The sequence below is a fragment of the Leopardus geoffroyi genome, chromosome D2 (assembly GCF_018350155.1).
Source record: "Leopardus geoffroyi isolate Oge1 chromosome D2, O.geoffroyi_Oge1_pat1.0, whole genome shotgun sequence".
Classification (NCBI taxonomy): Eukaryota; Metazoa; Chordata; class Mammalia; order Carnivora; family Felidae; genus Leopardus; species Leopardus geoffroyi.
Window position 1 is genome coordinate 48,502,353 of NC_059334.1, and position 16,040 is coordinate 48,518,392.

At 41.1% G+C, this 16,040-nt stretch overlaps 1 protein-coding gene across 10 annotated transcripts in view; it reads left to right on the forward strand.

The window, feature by feature from the left end:
• MARCHF8 (membrane associated ring-CH-type finger 8) overlaps nucleotides 1-16,040 on the forward strand; it is a 125,960-nt gene that overhangs the window by 91,813 nt on the left and 18,107 nt on the right. For 9 of the 10 annotated variants that reach the window (XM_045438066.1, XM_045438060.1, XM_045438056.1 and 6 more), the window contains one exon: nucleotides 11,176-11,226. In XM_045438066.1, coding sequence (XP_045294022.1) covers nucleotides 11,176-11,226 — 51 coding nt within the window. Of the gene's footprint in view, nucleotides 1-5,597; nucleotides 5,742-11,175; nucleotides 11,227-16,040 lie in introns of those variants that run through there. The other variant, XM_045438065.1, reaches the window with a different exon arrangement.

A 16,040-nucleotide genomic window follows, 5' to 3' on the forward strand; every position in this document is an offset into this window, starting at 1 on the left:
TTTATCTTTTTCCTTCTTTTAACTTTAATCCTGTTTGTAATTTTCAGTGTAAACTGTGTCTTCTCTAGACATTGTAGACTTGCATTTTATGTTTTTATACACTGTGACAACTTCTTTTGATTGGATTGTTAATATTTATTGCTGTTAATACGGTTTGATTTGTCAGTCATTTCACTTTTTGTTTTCTATATATCTTGTGCTTTTTCTCTCTGTTTCTCCTTTACTGGCTTCTTTTGCATTAATTGAATTTTTAAAGTTGTCTTCTTAGTGTTTGCTCCAGGGTTTAGTGTATATATTTTTAAAAACAAAATCTAACTTCAGATTCATCATATTAATTTAATTCCAGATATATCCAGTAAGATATAAAATCATGCCTCTTATGTAAGTCTTCCCTCTTTGCCTTTCTTGCTAATGTTGTTACCATGTTACATCTATATATGTTACAAATCCAATAATACATTGTTGCAGTTATTAATTTCTCTTTAAAAAAAATTTTTTTAATGTTTATTTCTGAGAGAGAAAGAGAGACAGAGCGTGAGCAGGGGAGGGGCAGAGGGAGGGGGAGACACAGAATCCAAAGCAGGCTCCAGTGAGCTGTCAGCACAGAGCCCAACATGGGGCTTGAACTCATGAACCACAATATCATGGCCTGAGCTCAAGTCAGACACTTAACCAACTGAACCACCCAGGCGCCCCTAATTTCTCTTTTAAAGAAGTAAAAGAAAGGAGAGAACTTACAGAGTTTGTTGTTTTAAAGTTATTTAGCATTTCTTGTTCTTACTTATTTCTATGGATTTGAGCTGCCATTGACATCACTTCCTTTTGCCAGTACAGTTTTGTTTTGTTTTGTTTTGTTTTGTTTTGTTTTTCAACGTTTATTTATTTTTGGGACAGAGAGAGACAGAGCATGAATGGGGGAAGGGCAGAGAGAGAGGGAGACACAGAATCGGAAACAGGCTCTAGGCTCTGAGCCATCAGCCCAGAGCCTGACGTGGGGCTCGAACTCCCGGACCGCGAGATCGTGACCTGGCTGAAGTCGGACGCTTAACCGACTGCGCCACCCAGGCGCCCCTTGCCAGTACAGTTTTGTACCCACTCACCTCTTTTGTTTGTTTTTGTCAGATATATCACATTTTTTTGTGTTATCATTTCAACAATACAATATGTGCATGTTTTTATGTAATTCCTTTTAAAATCATTTAACAGATGAATGGACAGGAGATACATGTATGTAAACTGGCTTTTATTTTTATATAATTAGTTTTTCTGGCATTCTTTTTTTTTTTTTTTCATGTGGTTTCTGGTTATTGTTTGGTGTTAACTTGTTTTTAGCCTGAATAACTTCTCTTTGTATTTCTTTTATGGGGTATCTGCCCGCATTGCATTCTGTCAGTTTTTGTCATTCTTGGTATCTTCTCGTTATCTTCATTTTACACTTCATTATTGAAGATAGGTGTGCTGGAATAATATTCTTGGTTGAAATTCCTTTCCTTTCAGTTCTCCAAGTATGCCCCCCTCAGTCTTCTGGCTTCCATGGTTTCTGATGAGAAGTCACCTAGTAATCTTTTCAGGGTCTTGGGGTATATAACTAGTTATTTGTCCCTTGCTGCTTTCAAGGTTTTCAAGGTTTTCTCTTTGTCTTTCAGCATGTTGATTTGATGTGTTTGGGTGTGGATTCTTTTGCTTTTATCCTACTAGGTTTAATTTAGCTTCTTGGATGTGGAGATTAATGCTTTTATCAAATTTGAGAGTTTTCAGCCATTATTTCTTTGAATATTTTTTATCTTCCTTTCTTTTCTTTCTCCTGTACTCACATTATGGATATAGTAGTGTACTTAATCATGTTCCATGTTTCTCTAAGGCTCCATTTAGTTTTCTTTATTGTTTTTGATCTCTGTTCTTTAGATTGCATAATCTTTTAGGATCTGTCTACATGTTTACTGACTCTTTCCTCTGCTAGCTCAAATCTGTTGAATGTCTGTAATGAATTTTTCATTTCAGTTGTGCTTTTCAATTCCACATTTTCCATGTTCACTTTTTTTTTTTTTTTTACAATTTCTATCTCTTTATTGCTTTCATCAATTGGATAAGATAATGTCATCATATCTTCCTTTGCCTCTTTAAGTATGGCTTCCTTTACTTCTGTGAACATATTTATAATAGTTACTTTGAAGCCTTTGTGTACTAAAGATGATTTGTGGGCACGCTCAAGGGACTTTTCTGTTAACTGCCTTTTTTTCCTCTTTGGGTTATACTTTCCTCTTTCTCTGCAGGTCTTGTAATTTTTTTACTTAATGCTGTATATTTTATTTTATTTTATTTTATTTTTTTAATTTTTTTTTAATGTTTATTTATTTTTGAGACAGAGAGAGACAGAGTATGAATGGGGGAGGGGCAGAGAGAGAGGGAGACACAGAATCGGAAGCAGGCTCCAGGCTCTGAGCCATCAGCCCAGAGCCTGATGCGGGGCTCGAACTCATGAACCATGAGATCGTGACCTGAGCTGAAGTCAGACGCTCAACCGACTGAGCCACCCAGGCGCCCCAATGCTGTATATTTTAGATAATACTTTTTAGCATCTCTGAATTAAATTTTTCTACAGCCCTCCCCCCCCTACCTCCTGGGGGTTGTTCTTTGTTTAGTAACTTGTAAAAGTTACAGTAAAACTTACAGATTTTTACAGTAAAATCGGTTTTCCTCACAATATATAGTTTGATTTTGCTTTTCAGAGAGGTGAGCCTTGGGCTTGCATTCTCTCAAGTTGAGATGACTGTTTATAGCAGTGTTCTTTTTGACTGTGCCTTTCCCTGATATGTTAAGTTTTCATGTCTCTGTTGATTTCACACTGAGTTTTTAGTTCCATTAACTGCTGGCTGATTGCTCTGCTATTTTGGACAGTTTCATAGGGCATTGTTCCATGGTCTGATCCAAGTAAATTCAGATCCCTTTGCTGCAGTTGTTTTCTTTAAAAAAGAAAAAAAAATCTAACGTTGATTTTTGAGAGAGAGAGAGAGAGCAGAGGAGAGAGAGCAGAGAGAGAGAGAGGCGGGGGGGGGGGGGGGGACATAGAATCTAAAGCAGACTCCAGGACCTGAGCTCTCAGCACAGAGCCTGATGTGGGGCTTGAACTCCTGAGCCTCAAGATCATGACCTGAGCTCAAGTCACGATGCTTCACCAACTGAGCCATCCCAGTGCCCCTGCTGCTCTTGTTTTCAAGACCAGTATCTGAGGTTTCTTCCATCCTCTGGAGGACCTTCTTAGTTGTCTCTGTCCCTGCTTTTCTGTGGTACACTTTTAGTTGTTTTGTGATTTTGCTTGTTGCTCTCTTGGAGCTACCAGTCTCCTCATAAAATGTCATCGTTTTTGCCAGCACCATTAGCCTTGAATTTCTACGTATTCTATTATAATGTTTGTTTCCTTGGAGATAACAGAGGAGCTCTCTTCTCTTGGCCTGCCTTTCCACCTTTGCAAAATCAAAGCTTACGCTCTAGAGCTGGGGGCAGGTAAGGTGACCCACATCTTTTGAAGTGACACACCTGCTTTATGAGCAGTACATTGGTAGGGTAGTAGCCTGTGGCTTTCTTGTTTTGCCTTTCTTGGTGTGGAACTTCCACCCTATTAGTCTGTGGGGCCAAGCAAAGTTGGGACCACATTACACTCAGTCTACCATGCCTGGAGTAGAGCTTCTGCTTTGCCAGTGGGCATTGTGCCGGAGAGAGCCCAGACCTACTTCTAACCACTTTTGCCTGGAACGTGGCTTCTACAATATGGAGATGGTGGAGTAGGATGTGTAATGCTTCGGGCCTGCCTCTCCTGGAGATACCATTCTGTGCTGTTGGGAGCTGGGGAGAAATAGAGCCATTTTCTCTTGGCTGCACCCTCCCAGAGTAGAGCTTCTGTCAGCCTGAGGATGGACTGGGTTGTGGTTCAGATGCCACAGTGTTCTTACCAAGGTGTAGTCAGTTTTCTTGAATAAATGTTTCTCTATTTGCTCTACGCTCCTAGGATAGTTTCTGATACTTTAGGAATTAAGGGTGCCATTTTACTTTACTTTTATTTTCTGTTCTACTGTTTTGTTATCTCTCCCCATCTCTCTTACTTCTCTTTTTCTTACCATCATGTGGGCTAGTCGAACACTTTTAAGAATTTCTTTTTATTTTATGTATGGTGTTAGCAAGTGTATCTCTTTGTATAGCTTTTTTAGTGCTTGCTTATCTTTGGAAGTTTGATATATTTCTTATACCTTACATCTCTTTAACGTTGGGAACATTTCAAAGACAGTTGTAACAATACTTTGACTTCATTTTCTTCTAATTTTAATATGTGTGTCATTTTTTTTTTTCATCGTTTATTTATTTTTGGGACAGAGAGAGACAGAGCATGAACGGGGGAGGGGCAGAGAGAGAGGGAGACACAGAATCGGAAACAGGCTCCAGGCTCTGAGTCATCAGCCCAGAGCCTGACGCGGGGCTCGAACTCACGGACCGCGAGATCGTGACCTGGCTGAAGTCGGACGCTTAACCGACTGCGCCACCCAAGCGCCCCAATATGTGTGTCATTTTTAATTGACTGTTCTCCTCATTATAGATTATGTGTTTTATTCCATCTTTGCATATTTGGTATAAATCATTTCTACTGCATGCCAGAGTGCAGCGATTGCCTCAGGGTAAAGCACGTCTATGATTGAGTTGCTAAGTTAACTAGTCAGTGTTTTTAATGGAATATAATTTTTATTTGAAAGAATTACTGGCAAATTCTAGTTATTCCGACTTGGAGATTTGTCAGACATTTTCTCTAAATTGAATGAATGAGCCAGTTTTTCTTTTCAAGGAAAGCAAATAACAGTTTTGGTTGCCAATGAAAAAATTTGACATCTCTAAGCAAAAATTAGAATTTTGGAAAACTTGTATCCATCACTGTGAGCTTGGTAACTTTTCAATAGTTAAAGACGCTGGTTGTCATATTAATGAGTTATTTTTTTTTCATGTTGCATAACGGATTGTGTCAGTATTGAAAGAGTTGTATAACTCAGTGAACCAATAATTTCTAAATGGCCAAGGGTGTGATGTTATAGAGTCATACATGATTAAGAGAGAAAATCAAAGTAAAAGATGGGCCAGTTGATTTTAATGGAGTATTAAAAATTTATTAATGTCACTTTAGAGTTTACATCACAGCTAATTACTTGAGTTTTTGTGTAGTACAAAGAATATCCAGTTACCTCAAATAGTTTTTAAATACACATTCCTTTTATAAATACCTAACTGTATAAGGCCAAATTTTCTTCATTTACTTCAGTTAAAAACAACAGAGGAGATTGAATGTGCGAGCACATATGAGAATCCAGCTGTCTTCTATTAATTGGACGATAACTTTATAAATCCAAAAGATTTACAAAAATATAAAACTGTGTTACTCTGTGCACTTATTTTTCTTCAGAAAGATAGTTATTTTCATGGAAATGTTATTTATATTAACTGGGCTTATTATCCTAATTGAATTAAGAGATTCATATTGTAAACATTCTTTTCTTTTTTTTTTAAGTTTTATTTTGAGAGAGGGAGAGCACATGAGTGGGGGTGGGGAAGGCTGAGAGAGAGAGAAAGAGAGAGAGAGAGAATCCCAAGCAGGCTCTGTGCTATTCATGCAGAGCCTGGCGTGAAGCTTGATCCTGTGAACCGTGAGATCATGACCTGAGCCCAGATCAAAAGTCAGACGCTTAGCCAACTGAGCCACCCAGGTGCCCCTGTTTTAATTTGTAATGTGGAAAATATAAATATATATAACCCACATACTCAAAATGTTGGGAGTCTTCAGTAACTTACATTGTAAAGGTGCCCTAAGACTAAAAAGTTGGAGACCTGTGCGTATACTTTTTCTCCTCACTGTCCCACCGTGATTGCTGCACCTCCTGGCATGCCATCTTTATTCCAGGGTGACTGAGGAAAGGAGGAATGCTGGAGAAAGGAGCAATGGCTGTATCAGGAAACCAAAATGTTCTCCCAGAAAACCTCAAGTTTAATGTCTAGGGAGAACTTTCTTACATATTTAGCCTTAACTGCAAAAGAGAGTGAGAGAGTGAGAAAGTGAGAGCTTTGGGTTGGGTCCATTCCTGCTCAGAACAAATTTGTTCTGTTGGCAGGGATGAGTATTGGGTAGATACGTAGTTACCGGTTACACAGAGTGTTTTTGTTTTGTTTTGTTTTTTCCTTGTTTGTTTCTTGTGTTTTTAATCACTGGTCCTGGTCAGAGTTTCAGGGAAGCTCCCACATGAAGTTTAATTGTTTGACTCCTTTATACAAAATCCTTAAAACTTGCTTAGACATCTCACCTCATTGTCTTCTTGTTAATTCTTGGCTTCTACTTTCTAGGGCGTATTTGGTCTCTGTGGGCTCTGCTATTGGAGCCACACATGGACTTGGAAAACGCCATTGACAGGACTGATTAAGTTATGAAATGTCCCTTATTCTTAAACAGAGCTTCTCTTTATCTTTGTGATTTGGTAACATCTTACATTAATAAAACTTCTCTTTCTCACACCCTCAGACTCCTTTCCCAGTGTATGTATCAGTCAGTTTCCTGATTGATTTATTTGTATTAACTCAGTTGTGAGCTCACTGCCATATTGTATGCAGAAATTCACTTTTATATTAGTCATGGTTTGCTTTTTTTTTTTTTCAACGTTTATTTATTTTTGGGACAGAGAGAGACAGAGCGTGAATGGGGGAGGCGCAGAGAGAGAGGGAGACACAGAATCGGAAACAGGCTCCAGGCTCTGAGCCATCAGCCCAGAGCCTGACGCAGGGCTCGAACTCACGGACCGCGAGATCGTGACCTGGCTGAAGTCGGACGCTTAACCGACTGCGCCACCCAGGCGCCCCAGTCATGGTTTGCTTTTTTTTTTTTTTTTTTTTTTTAATTTTTTTTTTTTTTCAACGTTTTTTTTATTTTTTATTTTTGGGACAGAGAGAGAGACAGAGCATGAACGGGGGAGGGGCAGAGAGAGAGGGAGACACAGAATCGGAAACAGGCTCCAGGCTCTGAGCGTCAGCCCAGAGCCTGACGCGGGGCTCGAACTCACGGACCGCGAGATCGTGACCTGGCTGAAGTCGGACGCTTAACCGACTGCGCCACCCAGGCGCCCCCATGGTTTGCTTTTTAAAAAAATGAATCCAAAGCATAAGAAACTCTTAAAAACTGAGAACAAACTGAGGGTAGATGGGGGGTGGGAGGGAGGGGAGGGTGAGTGATGGGTATTGAAGAGGGCACCTTTTGGGATGAGCACTGGGTGTTGTATGGAAACCAATTTGACAATAAATTTCATATTTAAAAAAACTGAAAAAAAAAAAAAGAATGATACTGTTATACTTCAATTAAAAAAAAAATGGGGCGCCTGGGTGGCGCAGTCGGTTGAGCGTCCGACTTCAGCCAGGTCACGATCTCGCGGTCCGTGAGTTCGAGCCCCGCATCGGGCTCTGGGCTGATGGCTCAGAGCCTGGAGCCTGTTTCCGATTCTGTGTCTCCCTCTCTCTCTGCCCCTCCCCCGCTCATGCTCTGTCTCTCTCTGTCCCAAAAATAAAAATAAAAATAAACGTTGAAAAAAATGAATCATAGCCTTTATGGATTATGCTGGCCCAGGATTTGGAATGAAATTTGCATCTTAAAGTGTAGTCTGGGGACCAGTAGCATGGGAGTCACCTGAGAACTTATGGAAATGCAGAATCTCAACCCACCTCGAACCTAACAAATCACAATCTGCATTTTTACTAAAGTCCTTAAATGATTCAAGTGCACAAAGTTTCAGAAGCACTGGTCTAAGGGAGACCACAAATGAGAAGAGGATATGGAACTGTGTTCTGAGGAGCTCTTGCTTAACGTAGACAAAAAGAGCCCACCAGAGACACATGGAGAGGAGAGAAGGTCAGGGGAGCGGGTGGTATCACAGTGTGGCATCACCTGGTGCCTTCTCGGAGGAAAGAAGGTAACAGTTTTTGCTACCAGCAGTGAGGCTTTTCTCTCTCCCAGGATTACAACATGGTGGACCCATTAAGTGGTGACTAAGCATATTAAAGATTTATAAAAATAGTTTGCTGAAGTCTGTATCACTTGGGTATTGAAGCTTAGTTTTGGCTTAAACTGGAATGGAACTCTTTTTCTCTTTGGTATGCCTAATTCCCGTTCTTAACATTGATGTTTGGTAAACTTTACTTCTTTTTATTCCGAAGCGTACCAGTGTACCCTGCTACAATTCATGGATGTACTTTTTAACGTTCTTAAAAATGTTTTTGTTCATTTTCCCCCCGGTTGTATATTTCTCATCAAAACACAATTTCAAAGCAGTTCTGTGGTGACATCGTCATTAGAACAGGCCTAGGAGCGAGATTCATTTTTGTTCGTGTTTTGTGCCTAATATGGTTGTTTGCATGTGGTAGTCGCATGGTAAATAAGTATGGAATGAATGAGTCACTGGTTTGAATGCATGCTGGGATTTGCTTCCTGAAAAATAGTTCTGTTATGGTCCTGAACTTCTTAGATTTTCAGTAAGTCCGAATAAATGTAGCAGCATTTAAGGGAAATTACAATGGTCTGTTGGAACTGAATTGTTAATCTGCCAGGCAGTGGAGAAGCAATTCTAAATATTGACAGAATTCAGTCTTTAAAACATCTGTATCTGCTGGGGCTGGTTGTTTGATTTTTACCAATGTAAAATATTGAATTGTTCTTTTTTTTTTTAGGTTTTTTAAGCCTTTTAAAAAATATTTACTTAAATTCAGGTTAGTTGAATTGTTCTAACAAGGGAAACAGGGCACAGGCTTATATCATTAAATTTATTTCTCAAGTTCATAAGGTAATAAGCAACTTTTTGATCTCAGTCTGGATTTATAAAGTTACCTAGCTTAACAGTGAGACCCACCCTAATAACCCTGTCTATGAAATGGTAAGTGTCAAAAAACGTCAGGAAAAGGAATTACTGCTTCTCTTAGTACCTCAGAACGTCTTTGTGGATTTCCAGGTAGTGTTAAACTGGCCATTTCTTGAAAGGTAGTGGGTAATGTCATAGCAGTTGTAATGGTTTTCTCTACCGATAATCCAGGACGTGTGGTATCTTTGTTTTAGTTTAGTAAACTAAATTAAAATTTAGTGGTAAATTGCCAGTAGATGAGCCTCTAAGCCTGGATTCACAGCAGTGCCCTGTGTTTGTCCATAGTACATTCTTGACTCATGAATGAAACTTGAATGGTTACAGATTTACCTGTTCTGTGGACAGACTCTCCATTCCCCGTGAGTGAAGGCGCGAATAAGATGAATGAATGGAATTCCTAATTCATCTGGTCTCTTAGAAATAGTCTTTGGTGACATTGCCAACACTTTGTTCTTTTCTTTTATAACTATCTGATTGACTTGCTTAAGACCAAGAAACATTCCATTGAGGCTATGCACTTAGTAACAGTGTATTGTATTATACTCAAGAGTTTGAACTTCTGTTTTCACTCAGATTTATAAAATAAGAAAAGAATATATAGAAAATAATAAAAAAATTGCACATTTACATTGCTGTGAAGACAAGACAACATTGTCAAAACAAGCGCCAGCTGGCAGGCCACTTGGGAGCTCTTGAAATGTTTCTGTGCTAACATTTTAGGGATGTTGAGTGTTCAAAGGCCAAGTGTATATCAAAGTCAAGGCAGTATGTAATTTGGTGGGTTGAGGGAAAGGGGAAAGTTAACACTTTCTTGATTGCTAGTTCTCTTTTGGCGGAGCCTTGGTGGCATGGAATCCACTCTTTCAAAGCAGTTTTAGATCTACTGGCTCCTTTGTACTTCTGACTGAGCAAAAGAATTTTACCTGCTAATTGTGTCTCAGCCTTATCTAGTCTTCCCTATGGTTATTGTGAAATGTGAGATGAATAGAGAATATATAATCTTAAAAATGGAAATGAGATCATCTCTTCCATTAATAGTTTTTTTGTTTTGTTTTATTTTACTCATTTGGGCTTAGAGCAAGGCCAGTTGGAATCAAGAAGAGTTACTTTCTTATTTTTAGAAAATCAGACTTACATTTGGAATGTTCACTGATTTTTTTTTTTTTTTTAAGAAAATTATAGTGTGGAAGATTACTCATTTGCTGTGGCTGCTATAACAAAATCACCACCGAGTGAGTGCTTAAGCAACAGGAGTTAATTTTCTCATGGTTCTAGAGGCTAGAAGTCCAAGATTAAGGTGACAGCAGGCTTGGTTTCATCTGAGGCCTCTCTCCTTGGCGTGCAGATGGCCTCCCCTGCCTTCTCCCATGTCTTCACCTGGTATTCTCTCTGTGTGTACCTTTGTCCAAATTTCAGCTTCTTTAGAAGAACACCATTCATATTGGGTCAAGTCCCACCCTGATTACCTCATTTTAACATAATTACCTCTTTAAAGACCCTATCTCCAAATACAGTCACCTTCTGAGTACTAGGGGTTGTTAGAACTTCAACATACGGATTTGAGGGGACACAATACAATCCAGTCCATAGCAGTTCTGGGTCGGGGAGGTCATTTTCAAGGGAGAGAGATAAGGTAGGAGGTTATTCAAGAATTCGAAGTGAAAATGAAGAGAACCTAAACCTAAAGCATTGACAGTGGAAATGCAAATGAGTTGGAGACTGAGGCATTACAGAGGAAGAATTTGTTATAAGACTTTGTGACTAAAGATGGAGGAGGCTAGCATGACTCTCAGATTTCTCTAACCCAGGAGGAGAAACAGGCTTGAGGGAACAGATGTGAGTGGTGGGATGTCCCTTTTGAGTACTCAACACTTGACAGCCAGACAACCTGGGTGGTGTCAGCTGTCCTGCTTTCTTCTTCCTCATCCTACAGTGGATCCTCATAGCATGGACCACATCACAGTAAACTGAACATGCTATTTCTCACCTCTGAACCTCCATTCGAATGTGCCTTAAGACACTTGTAGCCCTCTTATTTTTTGTTAATTCCAAATTCCTGTTCTTGGTAACTTAAGTTCCTTTAGGGCAGGGACTATTGTTTTATTCATTTTTGCTGGCACATAGTACTTTACGCTCAGCAAATTCTAGTTGAGGGAATGATTGCCAGGATTATTATGATTAATGGTCTGTGCACATTTTAATCACCTATTTCATTTTCTTGATACTTAACACCTGTTTGGTTTTCTTGCAGAATGAGAAGACTTTGGGACATTCCATGAGTCATTCAAGTAACATTTCTAAGGTAGAGTGCCAGAAGTATGTTATTTTCATGATTTGGGGTTTTGGTTTGGTTTCTCCTAGCTTAAATGTGATTATACTCCTTTCTTTTCAAGATGCAGAGTTATTTACACAGTTCTCAGTCTGCTCTAGGACCATACAACAAGGTGTGTGGCAGTTATGTTTTTCTAGTGAGGCGATTCTGAATGTGTGTTACGGTTAGTGACTAATAGGAGAAAAAACTATTTCTCCCAGGAGAAATCATTTACTCTCAGGTAAAAAAAAAAAAAAAATCTCAGAGAGTCACCAGAAAATCTGCCCCCTCAATTAGGAGCACATTTGATCTTAACAAATAGCCAACTCTGGTGACTTAAATAATTATGGATTTATGTGGTTCTAATTGTGTCTGGAGATAGGTGGTCCAAGGCTGATGTAGTTGCTCAAAAATGTCAGTGATTCAGGAATTTTCTGTCCTCTCCATGCCACCTTCTTGGCACATTGTCGTCATCCTTATGCTTTCTATTACCTCATGGCCTCAAGATGGGAGCTGGACCTCCAGGTACCACGGCTGTGGCCTTGGCAGGAATGAGAAAAATGATGAAGGATGGAGGGGTCTGTCAGCTGAGAGTGACCCTTTTCAGCAGGAAGTGCTTTCCCAGAAGCCCTAGCCAGCTGCCTGACATGTGCTTACATTTCACTGCCCAGAACTGGATCCAGAGCCACCTCAAGTTGGAAAGTGGCTAGGAAAATGAGGGCTGACAGGGTGAATTGGCCATCCTACAGCACCTGGCACACCTGTGGTGTAGTCGCTCGACTAGCCTGTCGGGAGCATGTCAGCTGCTGTGGGGTGACCCAGGAGCCAGCGGACAGTGTCTCGCACTCAGCAACCTTGTTTGCATGCCCTGCTCATCTTGGCCCATCCTGGGCTCTGGCCAACCTGTTGTCCATGCAGTATGTCCTTGTAGGCTCCTTGAAGAGATGGGCCTTCTCCCCATGTCTGTGTCAGCTGACCAGACACTGGCACAGATTGTCACAGGAAGATCTGAACAATGTGACAGATCCTCTTCTGCTGTCTCCAGCCTCCCAAGTAGTCAGAAATGAACACATTATATGCCATTTTAATTTACAAACTATATACCTATTCTCACTTGTATCACCCCCTTTTTAAAAGTAAAAGTAGAATCTAGCAAATCCTTTGAGACAATTAGTCTGTTCTTAGGCATATTTCTGACCTCACCATATATCATTCATCCACTTCATGATGCATAAAAAGTAGGGGCGCCTGGGTGGCTTGGTTGGTTAAGCGTCCGACTTCGGCTCAGGTCATGATCTCATGGTCCGTGAGTTCGAGCCCCGCATTGGGGTCTGTGCTGACAGCTCAGAGCCTGGAGCCTGTTTCAGATTCTGTGTCTCCCTCTCTCTCTCTGCCCCTCCCCTGTTCATGCTCTGTCTCTCTCTGTCTCAAAAATAAATAAAACGTTAAAAAAAAATTAAAAAAAAAAGTAAAGTCCATATGCTCTATGTGATATCGAAGGCCGTTTAGAGTACTCCTTGGTGCATTCCTGACCTGACCTTCCCCGCAGAACAGTCATTCAAAAGCCGCAGGCTTCATCCACCTCACATGAATACCTTTCAGTGAATCCTTCTTGTTCCAATCTCCATTTCTTTTCTTCTGCTGTTTGTTCAGCTAGGAATGTGGGAGTTAATAGAACTGTACAGTGGTAGATCATTACTGTCTGAGTGAGATGGCAGGTTTTGCCTTACCACTTTTTTTTAACGTTTATTTATTTTTGAGAGAGTGCAAGCAGGGGAGGGGCAGAGAGAAAGGGAGACACCGAATCTGAAGCAGGCTCCAGGCTCCAAGCTGTCAGCACAGAGCCCGATGCGGCGCTTGAACTCATGAACTGCGGGATCATGACCTGAGCCGAAGTCGGATGCTTAACCGATGAAGCCACCCGGGCGCCCCATTGCCCTACCACTTTTGAAGGTGCTGCCCAATGTTTAAGCACTGAGAAAAGTAAGATGATGCAAATCCAGATGGCCTGTCTGGTTAAGTTGAATGTAACATTATTATTATTATTATTTTTATTATTATTATTTTATTTGAGTGAGAGTAGGGGAGGGGCAGAGAGAGAGAGTGAGAGAGAGAGAGAGAGAATAATCTTAAGCAGGCTTCACGCTCAGTGCATGGCCTGACATGGGACTTGATCCCACAACCCAGGGATCATGTCCAGAATTAAAAAAAACAGAGTTAATGTGTGGAGCAGAGTTTTGTTTTTGTTTTTGTTTTTGTTTTTGTTTTTTTTCAATATATGAAATTTATTGTCAAATTGGTTTTGTGGAGCAGAGTTTTCTGCCACAGAGGAGGGCCAAGAAGTTGTGGGCCTCTTCCATTTTCAAAGCAGAAGTTCCTCCACGCTGGAAATCCTGGTTCCTCCAGGAAAATCGCTGGAGAGGTGTGTGCACACATTGCTTCCCGGTGAGCCATCAGCCTGAAATTTTGTTGCAAAATGTACCCTCTGTAATAAGAAAGTTGTGTGATGTAGAGTTGTTAGGCATGAACCAGATACATGGTGCTGGGGGAGGGAGGCCAGGACTGCTCTGAAAGATAACTTTGTTTTTGAGACTGCATTTCTTTCTTGCAGTATTTATAAAATGAGCCTGTTGTTCGAGGCCCCTTTAGGCCATGGCGCATAAAACTCCATCTTCAGTGTAGCAGACATGCTCAAGCAGATACTTAGTACCCTTGACATAGAAGATACAAACAAGGGTTAGAACACAGGCATGTTTTATGCTGCCTGGAATCTCCCTTGTGTCTCTCAGGAGACTTTTTCTGTTGACTCAGCCTCCAGCTTGGTTCAGCACTGGTTTGTGCTAAGGGTCGTCAGTCACCTGCAGAGCGCATTATGCTCATGCAGTTTACCGCTTACAGGTAACTGAAGTTACTTGAAGTTAGAAGTTGAGAGCAGGTAAAAATAACCTTCTGTCTGTCTCTTTGTATCCCAGCTAGATAGATTTTGTTACAGAGTGGTTTGTTACAGGGGGTGTTTCAGTGTTTGTTGGAGGCACCCCATGTTTTCTTGAAGCCTCAGAAACCTAACTCCCCTTACAGGAAACAGGAAGGTTAGATGGGATGTGTGAGAGGCAGCTAGGTGGCTCATCTGTTTTTAAAATGGGCATCCAAGTGTGATCCTCTTAGAGAGTTAATTAAGGAAGAATATTGAGACATTTAAGCAGTTTCGATCACAGAGTCTTTACCCAGTACTTGGTTTTGTATCAATGGTAATGACGTTAAGTGGGTATCATTTATTGATTCTAAGTGCAAGTTTTCATGAAATTTGTTATCTCATCCTAGTGGCCCATCCTGACCCCCTAAGCGGTCCCCTAGTCACCTTTCCCTGTTTTCAACAGAGCACCTGTCACTCACTGCCTGAGTTTTTATTGGTGTTTTTTGTTTGTTTGTTTGTTTGTTTGTTTTTTTACTGTTGCCCCTTTGCCCCACAAGTAAGTAAGTTCCATGAGGCTAGGGTTATATCTTGTTTGCCCGTAAAACTTCAGAGCCCTGGAGTTGCTTAGTACATGTTTGTTGAGCAAATATTTGCATAGCGTTGTGCTAGACATTATGTCTAGCCCATCGTTCTCTCCATCGTCACAGCCGTGTCCTGGGCCCAAGCCCCCTGGATTACTGCAGTAGCTTTCTAAGAATCTGCCTGAATTCTTGCAGCCTCCCAAATCAGCCACCACCCAGCAACTAGGTAAATAGAATCCTAATGCTTCTCTTGTTAAGCCTTCAGTGGCTTCTTACTGCATTTAGAATAAGATTCAAACCCTCTACTTTGATGTGCCACATCTAAGGTGATCTGGTCTTGGCCACTTGCAAACTCATTCATTTAAAGCACTTATCATAGTTTATAATGATATTGTAGCAATGTGTAGCAAATCATTATTTTTTTTTTTTAAAGAAGTAGTAGAATTGCCCCCTAGTAAAAGACCTGTTCTGTTGACCGAGTGCCTAGAGAAGCTGAGGTAGGGTGAGACCCTGAAGGCATGCTTGTGGAAAGAGGGGCACTTGAATGCAGCTCTCCATGCAGCCTCACCCTGACCTTTGTCCTGCTGAGGGGTCCTAGGGTGTGGGCCAGCAGGGTTCCCCAGGCATGAGCCATCTACACCCCACCCTCACCTTGTGCACTACCTGTGCTGTTTGCGTAATCATTTTCTTTAAACGGGCTTACTGTATTTAATTACGTTTTGTATCACTGTATGGTATCTGAAATCACGTTTTTGATTTGCTAGTTTTCTGATGTGAAATTAAAACGTAGCTATGAAAAATATGTTCTTCAGTATGTCAACTAAACTCTTATTCTGTCACCCACCACTTCTCCTGATTCTGCCCTTTGTGAATTAGCACTGTGACAGACAAGGGGATTTGGGAGGCCATGTGGTGAGGGAGAAGGGAGGGTGGAGGGGGGTGTCTGTGCTGCAGGAATGTGATGTGCAGCACCTGGCTGTCAGATGGCCCTCACTCCCAGGGTAATTTGGAGCTCGGACTGGTGAAGGGAATGCGGCGAGGTACAGAATACAGCCTCAGAGTGGTGATTGCTTGTGACACATCAGGGTGAAGTGATACGCTTCCCTGTTCAGGGGAATTGTACCACAATTGCCCCCTGCCTAAAGGCTGTCTCCTCACTCGGCATAGGGTATCCTTGGCATGAGGTGTCCTCATCTGTAACGTAGACAAGGGGGCCCAGTGCAGCATATGTGAGGATTACATGAGTTCACACTTGTCCCACACTTAACTCTATGCCTGATGTTGTGCTCTGAATGCTGAACCAAACAGAG